General features: G+C 39.1%; 1 protein-coding gene across 4 annotated transcripts; it reads left to right on the forward strand.

The window, feature by feature from the left end:
• Positions 1-1,450: 1,450 nt before the first annotated feature.
• On the forward strand, positions 1,451-15,146 carry LOC100182468. Of its 4 annotated transcripts, XM_002130214.5 has the most exons (7): positions 1,451-4,603; positions 4,990-5,346; positions 8,020-8,135; positions 8,436-8,537; positions 10,472-10,543; positions 14,211-14,360; positions 14,742-15,146. In XM_002130214.5, the coding sequence occupies exons 1-7, from the start codon at positions 1,483-1,485 to the stop codon at positions 14,943-14,945; spliced, it is 4,122 nt and encodes a 1,373-aa protein (XP_002130250.1). In that variant the 5' UTR covers positions 1,451-1,482; the 3' UTR covers positions 14,946-15,146. The 4 variants fall into 4 exon arrangements, with proteins under 4 accessions (XP_002130250.1, XP_026693478.1, XP_026693479.1 ...); XM_026837677.1 differs by lacking the exon at positions 10,472-10,543 and having other exon boundaries at positions 14,742-15,133; XM_026837678.1 differs by lacking the exons at positions 10,472-10,543; positions 14,211-14,360; positions 14,742-15,146 and adding an exon at positions 10,023-10,183.
• Positions 15,147-15,332: the final 186 nt, after the last annotated feature.

Consider the following 15,332-nt stretch of genomic DNA (forward strand, 5'->3'; position numbering starts at 1 on the left):
GTCGTGTGGACGCTTGTACACAATCAAAGCTGTGATATCTTGCAGTATTCCCAGTAGGTTGTGCTTGGCGAAAAACTTCTCCGCTTTCTCGAACGGGTCTTGCGAAGTCGGAAAGTGTTTTGACCGGCATTGGGTAAAACTTTCATCGCCACCTTCCATTTTAAATCCTTTTTTATTACCTCCCGTTTTCAAAATGTAATTTTAAGTAAGCAGCTTGAGTAATTCGAATTGTATACAAACAGTTGTTGCCACGCAACCGTGCAATATATACGTCATACAGCTTATTATGATGTCACAGGTTATATGCAGCGGACTAATTGCAAATGTGCATCGTGTTTTAGCCGGACAAAAAAAAAACAAGCCTAATAACAACACTCTAGGGAATTAAGCTTTATTTTGAAAACAAAACTATACAAAGCCATGATGCAAGTCCGATGACGCTGAATTGTTGTAAAGAGGCCATGCAGCAGCTGTGTACTGTGCCAAATCATACAGATCCGGACGGCTACGCATATCCTACTTTTGTAGGTTAAATCAGTCGTCGAAACTTTACTGTGTGGACACATATCTCAGGCCATAAGCTTAAGGTCAAGGAAACATATATGTCCGAGATAGCTCAAGAAAACGACATACTGAAAAGAGCAAGGCGAAGCTTTATGTTGGCCTATTTGGAATTACCAGATTTATACATGGATAGCTTGTGTTAGTTTATCCTGGCGTATACTGTAGGTTACTTCAGTAAAGCCGTTTAATAAGTAGCGTAATGAGCTGAAGCACTTAACGCTAACAAAGTCAATCGAAGGCACTCCATCGATCTGCCACATAGAGATAACTACAGCGGGTTACACACATGGTATTGGCTATTGCAACATTACAGAATGGCATAACGTCGTGTGCGAAGTCGGTATATCAACATGTTTGTTTACGGCTCTGGTCGTGTGTATAGAAATCAAGTATATGTAGGAAAGATAGAAAAATATGAAGGTAGTTCTCATGCCTTTTGCAAAGAAAAATCAAAGAAAGCAGAGACAACGGTATAGAAATACAATTCTTAAAAAGTAACCGTTATATAATGACATTATGCATATATTCTGTTACTTTTTCAACTTAATGTAGATAACAGCCTGAATTTGCATCATTTTATGAGAAATAGATTGAAAAAGACTAGTTATAGATATATATAAACGTAAGAATATACATTTAGGAAAATTGTTTCAATGGACAGTGACATAAATATGAGGTCACTTATTTTTATTCCAATTCTGACTATTAGAATATGCTGTACTCTAAACACGATGTACTCTAAACACGATGGCAATGTATTTTGAACCCAGTGATAAGAAGTGTGGTTGCTTATGGTTTGTGACAGATACTTAAGTGGCCACTTGATGTAATAACACAGCACCCAGCGAACTTTGTATGCCAAAAATATATATGTTATTGCAGTATTTCAACTTTAGGTTAGGTAACTGCAATGTCATAATGGAGCAGGGTCCCAATAGACAAACAGGATTAATGGACCGACCCTCAGCAAATGACTTTGTGGAAAATGTTTCACCGAAAGTAAGAACTCATACTGAAGAAAAAAGAGAGGATTTTTTCAGCAGGAAGGGGGTTATAACAATGGAGGAAGGTGGCGAGAGATGTACCCATACCGCCGTACCCCCATCTGCTATGATGACACTAGCGATGGAGCTGCTGGTATCAAACCGCGGCAAAGCCTCTAAAATTTTTCAGGATGCTAAACTGAAAACACAAGTTTCAACAGACGAAGAAGACGAGTCGAATCTTCCAAAGTTGTGGGTCGTACCGAGCGCTACGTCAGAGGGGGAAGCCCCGGTTGCGTCACATTTAAAACCAGCGATGGATAATGCTGATTTCGTGACGCTTTCGAGTCAGGAGTGTTTGGATGTGGAAAATAGGGAAGAAAACGACGACACAACGCCAGAGATTAACTTTCAAGATCTAAAATTTTCTGTGGCTGACCTGATTGGTTCAGAAGATAAAGTGTTCCGGTACAGTGACGATGATGATGACGTCACTGTGGAGAATACGTCACCAAGCCATGAGCAACTCACAGTAGGGGGTGGCGATTTAAATGAGCCCTTGCTGAAAGATGGCACGAAGCAACACGACAGTTTAATTCACAACAATGACATTTCAATTAATGCTCAATGCTTCGGCACTGCGGGTGTCATAAACCCGTCTGTGACGTATCAAACTGATGTACCCTTAACACAAGGGTCAAACGGGTTCATAGCGTCGTTAACTGATAAACCAATCACCGTACGCGAACCGAACCACGTGATTAACGACCACGCAGCAACCTTGAGCGAGTCAGAAGTAAACAAAACAACTTCGTGTCTTGATTCCAATTTAGAACACGATGCCAGCCATTGCACCAGGCAAAGCAAGAGTCAGATTTGCAGTGACGTAACTTTGAGTCCCGGGAGGGATTATTTCAGTCTCAGCTCAAAGGAACGCGATTCGGATTCCATAAGCATAACGCCTGGCTCTAATTTGATATCTAGCAATCACCATACCGTCCATAGGGAATTAAGAAATGACAATTTAGATCGAGTGGTACGTGGAGCACAAATGGCGGATGCTTCTGGGTTTTCTTCCGCTCCATCCAGGTCTTCGTCTTCTTTATCTCTCTGCTCCCTCGGCTCCCTGTCCTCCGCCTCGCTCCAGCTCTCTATGACGTCAGGGAAGGTCTCTGTTGCCTCATGTGTTAGTCTCACGCCCGACAGTTTGGACCTATGTGAGCGGAAGTGCTTGGGGGTAAGTAACCTCACCGACGCTTGCGGTCGTTGTGCATTAACTAGCTCCTACGGTAAGCTGCCATTAAACGAGCAGCACTTTGAGAGCGCGTCGAAATTAAAGATGGCGTCATTCGAGCCCATTTATGGATGTGACGGCTGTGGCTCTGCTGGCACATCAGCAGCCAATGCATTAAACGTACCATTGCAATACAACTCCCAATTGAACGATGCAAGCTTGAAAATAACGCGCCTCCGCAGTCGGTCGACCTCCTCAGACCGTGGTAGAAGTAACTGTGTTTCTCCGAAAAGTCCTTCCCGTAAAGTAATCTGCAAATACAGTGAGCAAGAACCAGCAAAAGCGAGTCCAGTGTTGCCAGGTAAGGTCATCTCTCAAGCTGTGTTTCCGGAAGCGGAAAATCCGACTTTGGCGACTCCAGTTTTATTCTTAAAAAAGCAGAAGTGCACTGGGTGTGGGCAACACGCTGATATGCCTGCGCTTTGCTGTTGCATAAGGTCAAAACCCAAAGCACCGCCTAGAACTGACAGCAGGGGTGCTGTGGATAAGTTCTCTGTAAGAAATGAAGATTCTAAAGCAAGACGAAGCTCGTCCTCGAGTTCGCAGGATTCAGAACCCCGTCTCGTTAAAGAGCAAGAGAGAGTTTTGAATTCTGATGACGTCACAAAACATGACGTCATCAGAAGTAAATCGGACATCATCGAAAAGCAAGGAGAGGTTTTGATTTCTGATGACGTAAAAGAATCAACCGACGACGTATTGCATTTGATAAAAAATGAAGATTCAGAACATAAAGTAATTCTGACCTCGACTTCGAACACAATAAGCGAGCTACCTGTTGTAGCTGAATGCTGGACAACCGAAAAACAAACAAACAAAGAAGAAAATGAAAAGCAAGCGGCTTGTGTTACAACGAGGACGCATAGGGACGGGTGTAGAGTTACTCTATCCAATCTTAATGAGGGAAAGCGAGCCGGGAATCGTTTAGTGGTCCAGGAAACTGGTTTGAATGGTGAATGTAGTACAGCGAGAGGCAAACAGCTGGTTACAGCCGATGATATAGTGTGTGCGAGTTCGTCAATGCCACTCTCGGAGCAATGGAAACATGAGAAAGAAATGCCGAGTAGAAATGACCAACAGGAAACTATTATTGAAGGCGAGGGGACTGGACGCATAAGGGTGGTTGGGGGTTCGAAGATAACCCTTCTTAAAGGGATAAGAGGTCCTGGTCAAGCATTGGAAAGTTCGAGAACTTCTCCTAGTAGGAAGATTGTCATAATGACTGATGATGACATAGATATGGGTCATAACGTACATGGTAAAGATAAACAGGCGGCGCCTGACAGCGTACTTGGCAAAGGCTGCGAGTTGAAACGTCATAATGATAATTGTGAAGCGATAACAGAGCTTAACGCTTCCAGTCAAGTTCGTCCAATAGAATCGCGCGTTGTCGCATCGCATAGTGACGTAACAAGCACGTCTATCAATGGGAATGGTCCAATCAGCAAGCAGGAAAGTTCTGGCATTACAGAGGCTTGTTTGAATACCTCGAACGCAGAGAAGTCAGTCGAACAGATCGTGGTCGAACCGAGTTTCGTTTCCTTCGAAGGCCAGAAAGTGTACAAAGCATCCACCCCTTACAGGTCACCAGTTACCTCGACTATTAGTTCCCAGGAGTGTTCCAGTTTCAGAAACAAGGTCACGATAGTTCACAAGAAACCTGACTTCCCGTCGACTAGTCCAGAGCCGCAGGGAAAAATGAAATTGAAAAAAGAAGTTATTGCGAAAAGACAAGCGTCCTCGCCAAGGGTAAAAACACCAGGTAGGCTATGTATGAATAAATGAATGAATGAATATGTAACTTGCATTATCCCCGTGTGGCCGGAAACGACGGTCGTTATAACACGGATGTTATATGTTTCATACACCTCGCGCCGGCTTACCAATTATATGTATATGTAACTTTGTGAGTGATTGTATTTGAGATAAATTGAAAATGGAGTTGCCTTTGTTTTTTTCAGATCTTTTGCTAAGTACTCTATACTAGGAGCTATAGTTCTTCGAAATAATCAGGAAGTAATTAGACTGCTGTGGTTTTAAATCCCATAGTACATTCATAGCAATCTCCCTGTTGCGTATTCGTGTTTTTAAACAGCTGATAAAGCGAGGAGTTAATTGTAATTTACGGTCGTAAAATGTCGTTTGCAGACGTTAAAGACGCGAAAAGCTACACTTCGACTGTAACACTTTCTTTGAAGCCGTCTGCAAAGGTGAGAACGCCCACAGAAAATAAAGAAGATCTCAGCTTTTACACAAACCCGGGCGCTAACCCGGAGTATCATAAATGGGTGCAACAATGGACCACATGTGAAAAAGATGCAGTAGCTATATCGCCAATCCGAGACCACGTAAGAGAGTTTAACAGCAAGAACGACAAACCAGTCATGCCGACGAGAAACTGCGTTGGGGCAAGGAATCGAATCCAGTCAAACGTAGAATATTCTAGAATCCCTCACGTAAGAGACAACGCAAGAACACAGTCGTCTTCAGTGAGCACAATGTTTGGTAAGTTTTCCTACATTTGCTAGTTTTCTAATTTAATGTTTACCTTTACGATATAATTTTAACCGAAAATTTGTAAAGGCACATATATGTTTCAATTACTCTGAATGTGAAATAACAATAATCGTTTATAAATCTATACGTTTGAGATGAAAGTCGTAGCAAACGAACGGGATGTCATGTTCGTTCTAAAAATGAAAAAATATCTATATTTGGAATATATAGTAGGGCGGGGAGAGATGGGACAGCTTTTTATTTTATTCACTCGTCCCATTGAGTAATAAAAAAAATATATAAACCCGTATCCTTACAACTCCTATACACCGTTGATAATTGTTTAAAATACGAACAAAATGTTTGGATATTATGTGCTAACAGTGTCCCGTCTTTCCCTACAGTACTATAATTTACTCTCTGAAACATTCTTGGTCCAAGCGCAAAATAACTTATACTTATAACGAGGCGCGAGTCAAACCAGTAAAAAAAAAGAATTCAGAAAATGTCAAAACGGGGCGCGAATATGTCAGTTACTTTACCGGGTGAGAACAACGCGGTCAAGCAGCTGATGCCAGAACGCTGCCAATATCTGCTATGTTTACCACACTGTATTGCAGTAGTAGCGATACGAGTTGAAATTTTGCCAGGCATAGTCACCATAAAAGAAACAGCAGACTGCTGCTCAATCATGGTTAAATCGGGCACTCAAGTTTCCGGTATTTGCAGTAGGGCACGGTCAGCTTGTAGTGAGATCGGCCGAGTATAGAAACAACATAAACTGCATTGTTTAAGTGGACGCCCATTGAGGCACGATGCTCGATTGTTTGTTCAGAGTTACTTAACAATAGCGGCAGACTCTGAAGTAGAAATGTTACAGAGACTGTCCTTAGGTAGCGTGGCCCTTACAGGACAATGTACGTCAATAGAAAGCGGCGAATGGTCATTTTGCAGAGCTTAGCAGAGCTACAGTAAGCGGCAAGGGCCACGGACAGAAAAATCAATATAGAAACGCTACATGTTCACAATTATGGATTAACACGAAATTATGTAACGGGCGTTCTTCAATATTGCGAGCGCTGTACACATAACAGATGATCAATATCAATATGTGTGTTTCCTATGTTATCCCATGGGTGTCTGGTCCAAGGCCTATAAAATTTTCCGAAATCTGGTATACTGGTCTGCGCCGCTACTTAACGTCTGTGAGCTTACGAGAATTAAACAGAAAGCAGTTTCAACGCATTTTCCCTTGCCAGTAATTAGTTACCTTCGACCGAATTCGGATCGTTAAAGGCGTAAAAGTAGGCGAGGCATTAGTCAGTTATTCCCTAGCGTCTAATACGTAGTGTTTTCGAAATGCCAGCATTTTAACGCGAATTCCAACAGCGTTATATGGTTTAAAACGTCAGAGTGTGTAAATTCTTGCACATAAAACGCCAATCTTGTTGGATTAGTGACGCTTTATTATCGCGTAGCGTAGCCAGTTATAGTCACTGTCCGAATACCACAGGCCAAGCAGTTAAGTTTTTAAAAAAGAAATGTAATACTATGACTTTAACATTGTAGTTCAGTCGTTACTTTAGTTATAGCACTTGTGGTAGCTTTAGTGTTGGTTATGTTGGTCTCTGACTGCTGTGTAGCATCACGCCGTTATGAAGTGTTGTTTATCCTAAGTAGGCGACGGATTTGGAAAGAAAGAAGCACGATTATTGGAGATGCAAACCAATTTTGCCACAAGGCACGGTTCGCGATACGCTGGTATTGTATATTCTAGTGCGGTTTAAAATTTTCACGTGAGTAAGCGTTTTCATGTGGTTAGGCGAATTTAGTGATTAAGCGTTTAAATTTAGAAAGAAATCTTGCCAGGTGTGCACGAAGAATGTACAATATTAGGCAGAGTATATGAGATATATCAGGACATAAAAAAGAGCTACTGCCGAATTGATGTGTTAGTCGCCTAATATGCGATGACTGTTTATGCAAGGACAGTTAAGCCGAATGCATTTAAACATATATACAGCCTGCTGTAATCAGTACCGTTGCAGTTTCATGTATTATAACAGCGCTTACATATATATTCAATTTAAAAAAAATATTCTGTTATGCAATAAAATAAAAAGACAAAATGTTTAGGTTTACGACTTATTATAAGTTTTTACTCTCCCATACACCATTTGGTGTTGGTATGGCTTGTTGTTATGCCACGTTTTTGCATTGCAAGCTAAGTCATGCACGCAAGATTACTCTCTAAGTTCAAATGCGTTCAAACTAATAATCATTTAAGCGTTTCCTTCCTTTTCTTGGCGAACTTGCAGTAGCATACTGATATAATAACTAGATTGTAAAAAAGCAACAGCGCAAGCTTGAAAAAGAAAAAAAATTACGAGTTATTGTAATAGTTTGGCTGTGCTTGTCTTACCGCAAACCGCCGTGCGTTGCTACAGGCAACGAACAGGTAGCAAAGCACGTTAATGGTATTAGCATGTGGTGTGAAACAGTATGTACTTACGTTCTATTTTAAAGTATAGCAGTTGTTAAGTTAAAATTACTGCTTTTCTCATACAGTAGATACACAAGGTATTGAAACTGAACTATAGGTCACATTACACTAGAATATTAGTTTTTGCTTGGGTTAATTTTACTATAAATCAAAATTCAAACCTGACTCCACTATGGTAGGAGAGCAGTCGCACGATGGCGCAAAAGATCCAGAAGCAACAATGACGTCACCGCCACCCCATTCTGTAACCGATGACGAAGAATTTAGTGGGGTTGTTGAAGCACCGCTCAAAAATGTAAGTTTGGTAATTTATGTGTTACTATGTACAGTTCAACACTATGCAAAATGGGATAATATGTGTTATGTGTTAACGGCCCCTATACTCAACAGTTACCACACCACAGTACTATAATTCTTACTTTAAACGATTTATAAGTCAATTTAACACTGGTAAAGAAGGGGGGAAAGTTATTACTTTTAAAAAGTTTTTTATTTAAATATATTTGGTCAATTAATGTGAAGTATTAAATATTGGTTTTGCAAATGCACTAAAATATTGTCGTTTAAAGATTTTCCTAATAATATAAAACTCTAGGTGAAAGACATAAGAGCAATGTTTAAGAAAGGACCGGATTATAAAAATTACGCCAAACCCCGAAGTCTGAGTTCAAACAGTGCTTCTAAACAAGAAGAAAAGGTAAACTGCTTTAATTTTTAATTAGCGTTTAATTTAAAAAAACTGGCTTGCATTTTGAAATTGTTTCCCAGTAAAAATAAAAAGTAGCCTTTTTGTACCAACGTTTCGTGTGCCAAACGGCAAGACCTTAAACAATCTATAAATATATATACGGCAGACGAATTGCAGTATGTCTCGCCGTATGGCAGACAAAACGTTGGTAAAAATGCTTTTTTTGGCGGTTTTATCAGAAGAGCAGTTTTGAAAATTGCATTACGTCTGGTGGCAACAGCAGGAAAACTGTCAGTACATTTATTTTTGTACCTCAGATTTGGGGGTACTCTGTCGTGTTTTGGACTTTAAATCCAAGCGCTTATATACAGTATAGACAAAACAATCACCCACTAAGTTACGTACATGGTTATTCGTAAGCTGGCACGAAGTGGTAAACCCGTGTGATAACGACTGTCGTTTTCCGGCCACACAAGGATAAAGCAAGTTATATTTATTCATTTATACATCGTACTAATAAAATTAGACGATTCTCTCTACGAAATAACATTCAAGATCAATCGCTACAAAATACGTAACCGACAAAAAATGAATTCCAACGAATTTCACGTTCGAAATCTTTTTCGATTACCGTTTTATAATTTTACGTAAAATCGATCTTCCCAAATTACGTCACCAGATCAAATGATTGATTTAAATATATATCGAAAATGACGTCATATTTAAGCAGATGATTGTAACTGTGACAGGCAATGATCACTTGCCAAGTTAATCGATTAAATCACATTTGGCAGTATTACGTCAGCAGGCGTATATCTTAACTTACTATCGTGTGCCGACTATATCAGCGTGACATTTTTGCTTGTTTAATGATATTTTAGTCTATAGCAAATTCGCACGATATATTAAATCGGTTCACGTTAAAATATGATATAGTATAGGGTGGAGGAAGATGGAACACATATTCATTTTATTTTCTCGTCTCATTTGGTTGTAAACAAAAAAAACATTCAAAGAAATATAAAACCGTATCCTTTTTTTCAATTGTTTATTTAGACAAAATTTTATCTTTAGATTATTAGGATAATGTTGTCAATTTTAACATGTATGTCAATTAGTGTATACAGGTGCAGTAGGTAGGGTGCGACTTGCATTGATAAAATCACTTAATTAAGCTTAAAGCCTTTTCAAGGTGTATAGTAAACTGCCACCATGTATGACACAGTAACATGTACAGAACTGACGCGATTACGTTTGTAATTCACTAGTTCGGACATTATATATACAACTATACCGTGTATAGTATATATAGGAACATATTTTGAGTTATTAAGCGCAGTTTTTCATACATTTTGTTGTTTGCTTTTACCAAAACACCACTCACGCACAAATGCACTTTTTCTCGTTATGAATATTTACGTCAACAATCCACATACTTTGGTTATCTGTTCAGTTAATTAACTCGATTTCGTGGCGCCTTTTTTGCGTCACAAGCAACGTTTTATCCGCAGCGACCTTTCGTTATGACGTAACAGTCTCGGTGTGGCGACGGTATTTTAAAACAACAGTCTGGATTTGTGTATTTGGGTTTACACATTTTTAGCGTATTATAGGGTAAGATGAACCCTGTTTCTATACTATGTTATCGTCCAATTTGGTATAAATAAAAATATTTACATAATTACATAACCGTGTCCTCACGACTTTAAAACAGCGCTGTAAATTGTTAAAACACGATTAGGAAATATGGGATATTATGTGCTAACGGTATATCCATCCTTTCCCATAATCCTGTATTAAAACAACATTTTCGGTTCTGAAAATTCGTGTTTACAACTTTTAGCATATTTTACAAGCATCGTAATAACATCATATCACTGGAAAATAAGATTACATGCCAATAATTGAGTAATTCCCATGTAATGTACATCTTATACCCACAGGACCGTCGGCATACCACAGGGGACCAATTGGACGATGACATTTTTGATGACGTCACCGTTTCGGATCACAAGGTATTAATGTGATGACGTAATGTACATAATTTAGTCATGTAGTTGTTTAATCATAACAACACTTACGACGCGACAGTAAAGGCTATTGACAATCAAAACAGGTACGTCATTCGACACCGCGCATAAGTGTCGCTTTTTCTCGAGATTTTTGTTAAGTGGTCTTTTAAATACGAACTCGAATTCAAGCGCTGACTCTTGAGTTGTGGCAAGGTTATGATAACGCAATTTGTGTGCTAAAGTGCCCGCGAAGACGACACTTTTACTTCGGCGACGTCTCTAGTACGATACGGCCTAACACGCTAAAAACAGGTAAAAAGAAAACACCGTAAAATACTACTCTAAGTGAAAAAACATTTGAAAAAAATATATTACAAGTTAACTGTAATATATAGGCCTAGTAGCTAATTCAGTAAAAACAGGCACAAACTTTTATACAGTACATTTAGTTTAAGTTGTGTTTTCTAAGCCCTATATTGGCTTGATATAAACTACGATTAATCCGTTTCCGAAACCGTTTCCTTTTCCACAGGATATTTATCATAAGATTAAACCCGTTATAAATAATTAGTAGATTTACCATATATGGCAGCTGTACGTCAGGTTTTGCTTGTTGCCAAACACTATTTATTATGACGTCATAACGCGACGTCCTTTCAATGACACGTTGTGACAAATAGACAAGTAATTCGTAAACCACAAACACTTGTAGTACATATTGAATTGCTCAGATACTCTCTTCTCCTATAACGTAGTTTGTGGGCGAGTACGGTTGTCGAAAGTTTTAATAGGCTATAATAATGTCAGCACATTACGTTGACAGGTATATGAAATACTTAAAAAAATAAAGGATATTGCAACATTTAGGTTTTAGACTAGTAGCCATATAAGTATGTTAAAACTCGTATGATCAGCAGATATAAGCGCCGTACAGAACTGCTGACAGCATATAGGTAATACCTAAATATAAATCTAATTAATCTAAGTCTAGATTTCGTGATTTTAGATTTTAAAACCTTCTAATTAAATATTCAAGGGACCGCATGTTATACAGGGTAAAACCACCGGAATGTTACTTCGTTTTATATAAAAGGAAACGTGAAGATAAGTTCTGCGTCATCGTAGAATCGTGGCTTTGTGATGTCATATTCGTGCGCACTGTATTGTGACGTCATAATCATGCTTATTGAGATATTTCGTCTTAGTCAAATCTTCTTTTCGAATTTGGCGTTTATTCTAGCTTTGGCTTATATGAAGTTGAGGCCTAAGTTTTAATTAGCAGTCAAATGGGTGGGCGTTGGAAAGATTGTTTTTATTGAGTAATAATGAGTCCTGACAGCTAGCTTATTGCATGACAATACTGAATAATTGAGAGCGATGGTGGTCCAACTTTAAATCACTTCGCACGCGCCAGTTCGCCTCTATATTTATGTTGTTGGCACGCTTGGGTAAAATGGCTCAAAAGTGAGCAATGCTGGCCTAGTTAGAGCTAGAAAAACAATTTTCTGAACGAAGAATACTTGTTTACTGCGCGGTTATGAAGCGAAAAAGGGGGGCAGATAATATGGCACCATGCGTGCCTGAGATTTTGTACAAAAACAACTTTTTTGGGGTAAGAACTGCAAAAGTAAAAGGCAGGCGCAGCTCAAAGCGGGAACCGAAATTCTAACGGAAGAGTTGGCATTGAAAGTCGTTGCGATTATATTGTCTGGTATTAATCACTAGTTAAGTGGTGTACCCAGCAACTGACTGTCGTCTAGGAAGTCTTAGAGTTATAGCATGTAATTAACCATTTGCCTCACGCGTCATAATACCTGAGACAATACGATCAATCAGTAGACTAGCCTGTCACCGTTTAATCACGCTAGTTAGGCAGGAGATAAGCTGTCAAAGTAGTTTTTACCGTTTCCTATATTACCGCTCGTAATTTTAAAGGGGCCATTTCTACCAGTTTAGAATACAGTTAACAGCGCTTAAAAGTTTAAAGCAGTTTAAAGACCATTTCGCTTTTTTTGTTATTGTAAAATACGTTTATTTTGTAAATAGTATTAGCTAGTGCGTGGGTGCTGGTGCTTGGGCAAAATGTTCACATTACTGTCTTAACGTGTATCGAATTCAGTACTTGAATCATAATCTACCGCGCTAATCGTTTAAGAGTGAGCCTTAGGGTTGGATTTCTGGTGTGTTGTCTTTATCGTTGTCTATTAAGCACGTATGTATAACCATACTGAGTTTTTACCCAAAACAGCGACGACGATGCCAAAACAGATGCAGAACCAGTGCTGCAGTAATGGTTTCAATAATAGTAACGACATATAGTTAGCGATATCACTTTCCGCGTTTGGTAACCACTGATAAACGAATGTTGCGCAGTTCTACCGCACCGCACAGTGATGTAAGAAAAAGGTATTCTTGGCGGCAATAACTGGTTTTTCGTTTTCAAAACTAGTTGGGCATTTTTTCGAAGTAACTAGTTACCGTTTACAGGTTATAGGTGAACAGTTTTCGAGTTATACCGCTTACGCATCTTGCCGCGCTTTAATTTAACATTATGACGTCATAACGAGAGTTTAATTGAGCGGTTCTAGTAATATTAGAGACGGCCTAATGAGATACATTATTAGCTCTTTAGCTTTTGGCACGGATAGGTGTCATTTTCGCGGAAGGTCGTTTTACGGGACATTCGTTTCGGGTTCGCGAGAATAATCGTGCAAATAAACCAAACGAGGTTTCGTAATTTGAGTTGGCAACATTTTTCGGTTTGTAAGTTAAATCATGCGCTGCCACATCACATAGGACCTCTTTGTTCGCTCTATGAGGTAATAAACAACCAAATCTACTGGGAAAGGAAGTAAGGTTAAAAAAACGACTGAAAATTAAGAAAGTATTCGGAAAAAGGTCTTACGCCGTCACCGGTATCGTAGCGTGTTATGTTATGTATTTTTCGACCAGCGTGCCCGTTTGCAGGAAATGACGTTTGCCGTAACCAGTCGGTTAATTCGTTTTCGTTTTAAAGTGACGTCATTTGACCATTATACATCAGTGGGCGAATGTAGTGTTGAGCATATTCCATCACGTTTAAGAAACATAACGCGTTAAAGGGAGTTTAAAAAATGGTTGGGAAACACTGGCAATTAGCACTACACGGGAAATCAAGTCAGCCTTTTCCGGAGCAACAGTAAACGAGTAGGCAGTACGTATGAGGTTATATAAACCTGGAAAGGTCACTGGACACTGACTTTCGAGTCAACTCGTACGTATTACTCGTAAACCCAGTTTGTTTGTATTGTCTGTTTGTAAACGGCGTTCCTGCACTATAGCCTGCAGTTTTTTGGACCGTAATGAAAAGGCAGTGGTCGTTTTTTCATGTTGCGATTTGCTGATCTGGCAGTGTATGGTTTTCGACTAGGTGTCAGTCATATATTTAAAAGCACGTTTTGCGAAGTAGCAGTTATTATTAGGCGGGGTGTGAAAGCAATAAACATATCTTTTAAATATATATTAACTCTGCGTATAAAAGCGTATTTAACCTACTTAAAATTGTAAAATACCTGTTAAAAATCGAATTATAACCACTTTATTTCATTTTCAAGGTGTTTAAAAAAATAAACCGTAATTTTGAAAAATGACCAGTGTTGCCAGACCTAACCAGTACCGACCTGAAACACAGGTAGCAAAGCAGGTGATGGGAATGTTCCAGGGAGCACTGGATATTGAGAAAGAGTTGGCAGTGTTTGAAGAAGAACGTTTGAGCCAATCTTCGAATATTTCACCTATAAAGCAGAATGGCCACGCAGTAATTACAACAACATATACTCAGGTAAAATTAAATTCTGTAATTTTTTTGTTACTGGTTTATTTTTTTTATAAGTTAAGTTAAATTTAAAATTAAAAGGGAAACTTAATTTTGTGGAATGGATTTTTGCCGGTTAGCTATTTCATTGCGCTTGATCCTGGTTGTTATTTTGTTACGAGAATCGTCCAACTTCATGTTTCAGGGCCAGATTCACAGAATTTAACACTAAGACTTAAAAATGCTAGTTTTGTGACAAATGCTTTCTGCTGGGACTGTGCTACGAAATATTTTAAAAAATCAAGTCCAACGAATAGTGTATAGTATACTGTAGTGTGTATAGTAGCATATATGAAAAAATATTTCGCGAAAAATTATATAAACATTTTCTTTAATTACTTTTTACAGGAGCGTAACGTGACAACCCCCAAGTCCTCCTCTGTGACGTCACCAACGTCGACCTCTAGCGGCGAAAATAATAGTAATGACGACATTGCACCCGAAGACATTCGAACCTCAATAGCTAAGATAAAAAGCGAGTCAGCCACCGTTGCCTCATTCGACGAATCATTGGATCAGTTCTACGACGTTCTTAATGATCTTACGTCGTAGTTTGACGCGTTTGACGCATTTGATGCAACCAATGCGTGACGGCGTAAACGTTGCGCACAGCGAACAGTCTGTATCTTTTGTTTTCAGTTTAAAAACGCTTCCTCGCCGAATGCTGTTTACTTTTTTGGTTGAATAACCGCTGAGTATAATGTATATATTTTCCCCGTTATTGCAATAAAGTTTTACGTCCGATATTGTTTATTATTAAGAGTGGTTTGTTTAATATTTGTATGGTTTGTGGGTATGGAAACGTTTGTATGAAAGAATATAACTTGTTTACCCTTGCGTGTCAGGCAACGACTGTAGTTATAACATGGGTGTTCTGTTGCATATACCCCGTGGTCGCTTACGAGTTACGATTTATGTAAGTTGGAAAGGGACTTTTAG

The sequence above is a fragment of the Ciona intestinalis genome, chromosome 14, assembly GCF_000224145.3.
Source record: "Ciona intestinalis chromosome 14, KH, whole genome shotgun sequence".
NCBI lineage: Eukaryota > Metazoa > Chordata > Ascidiacea > Phlebobranchia > Cionidae > Ciona > Ciona intestinalis.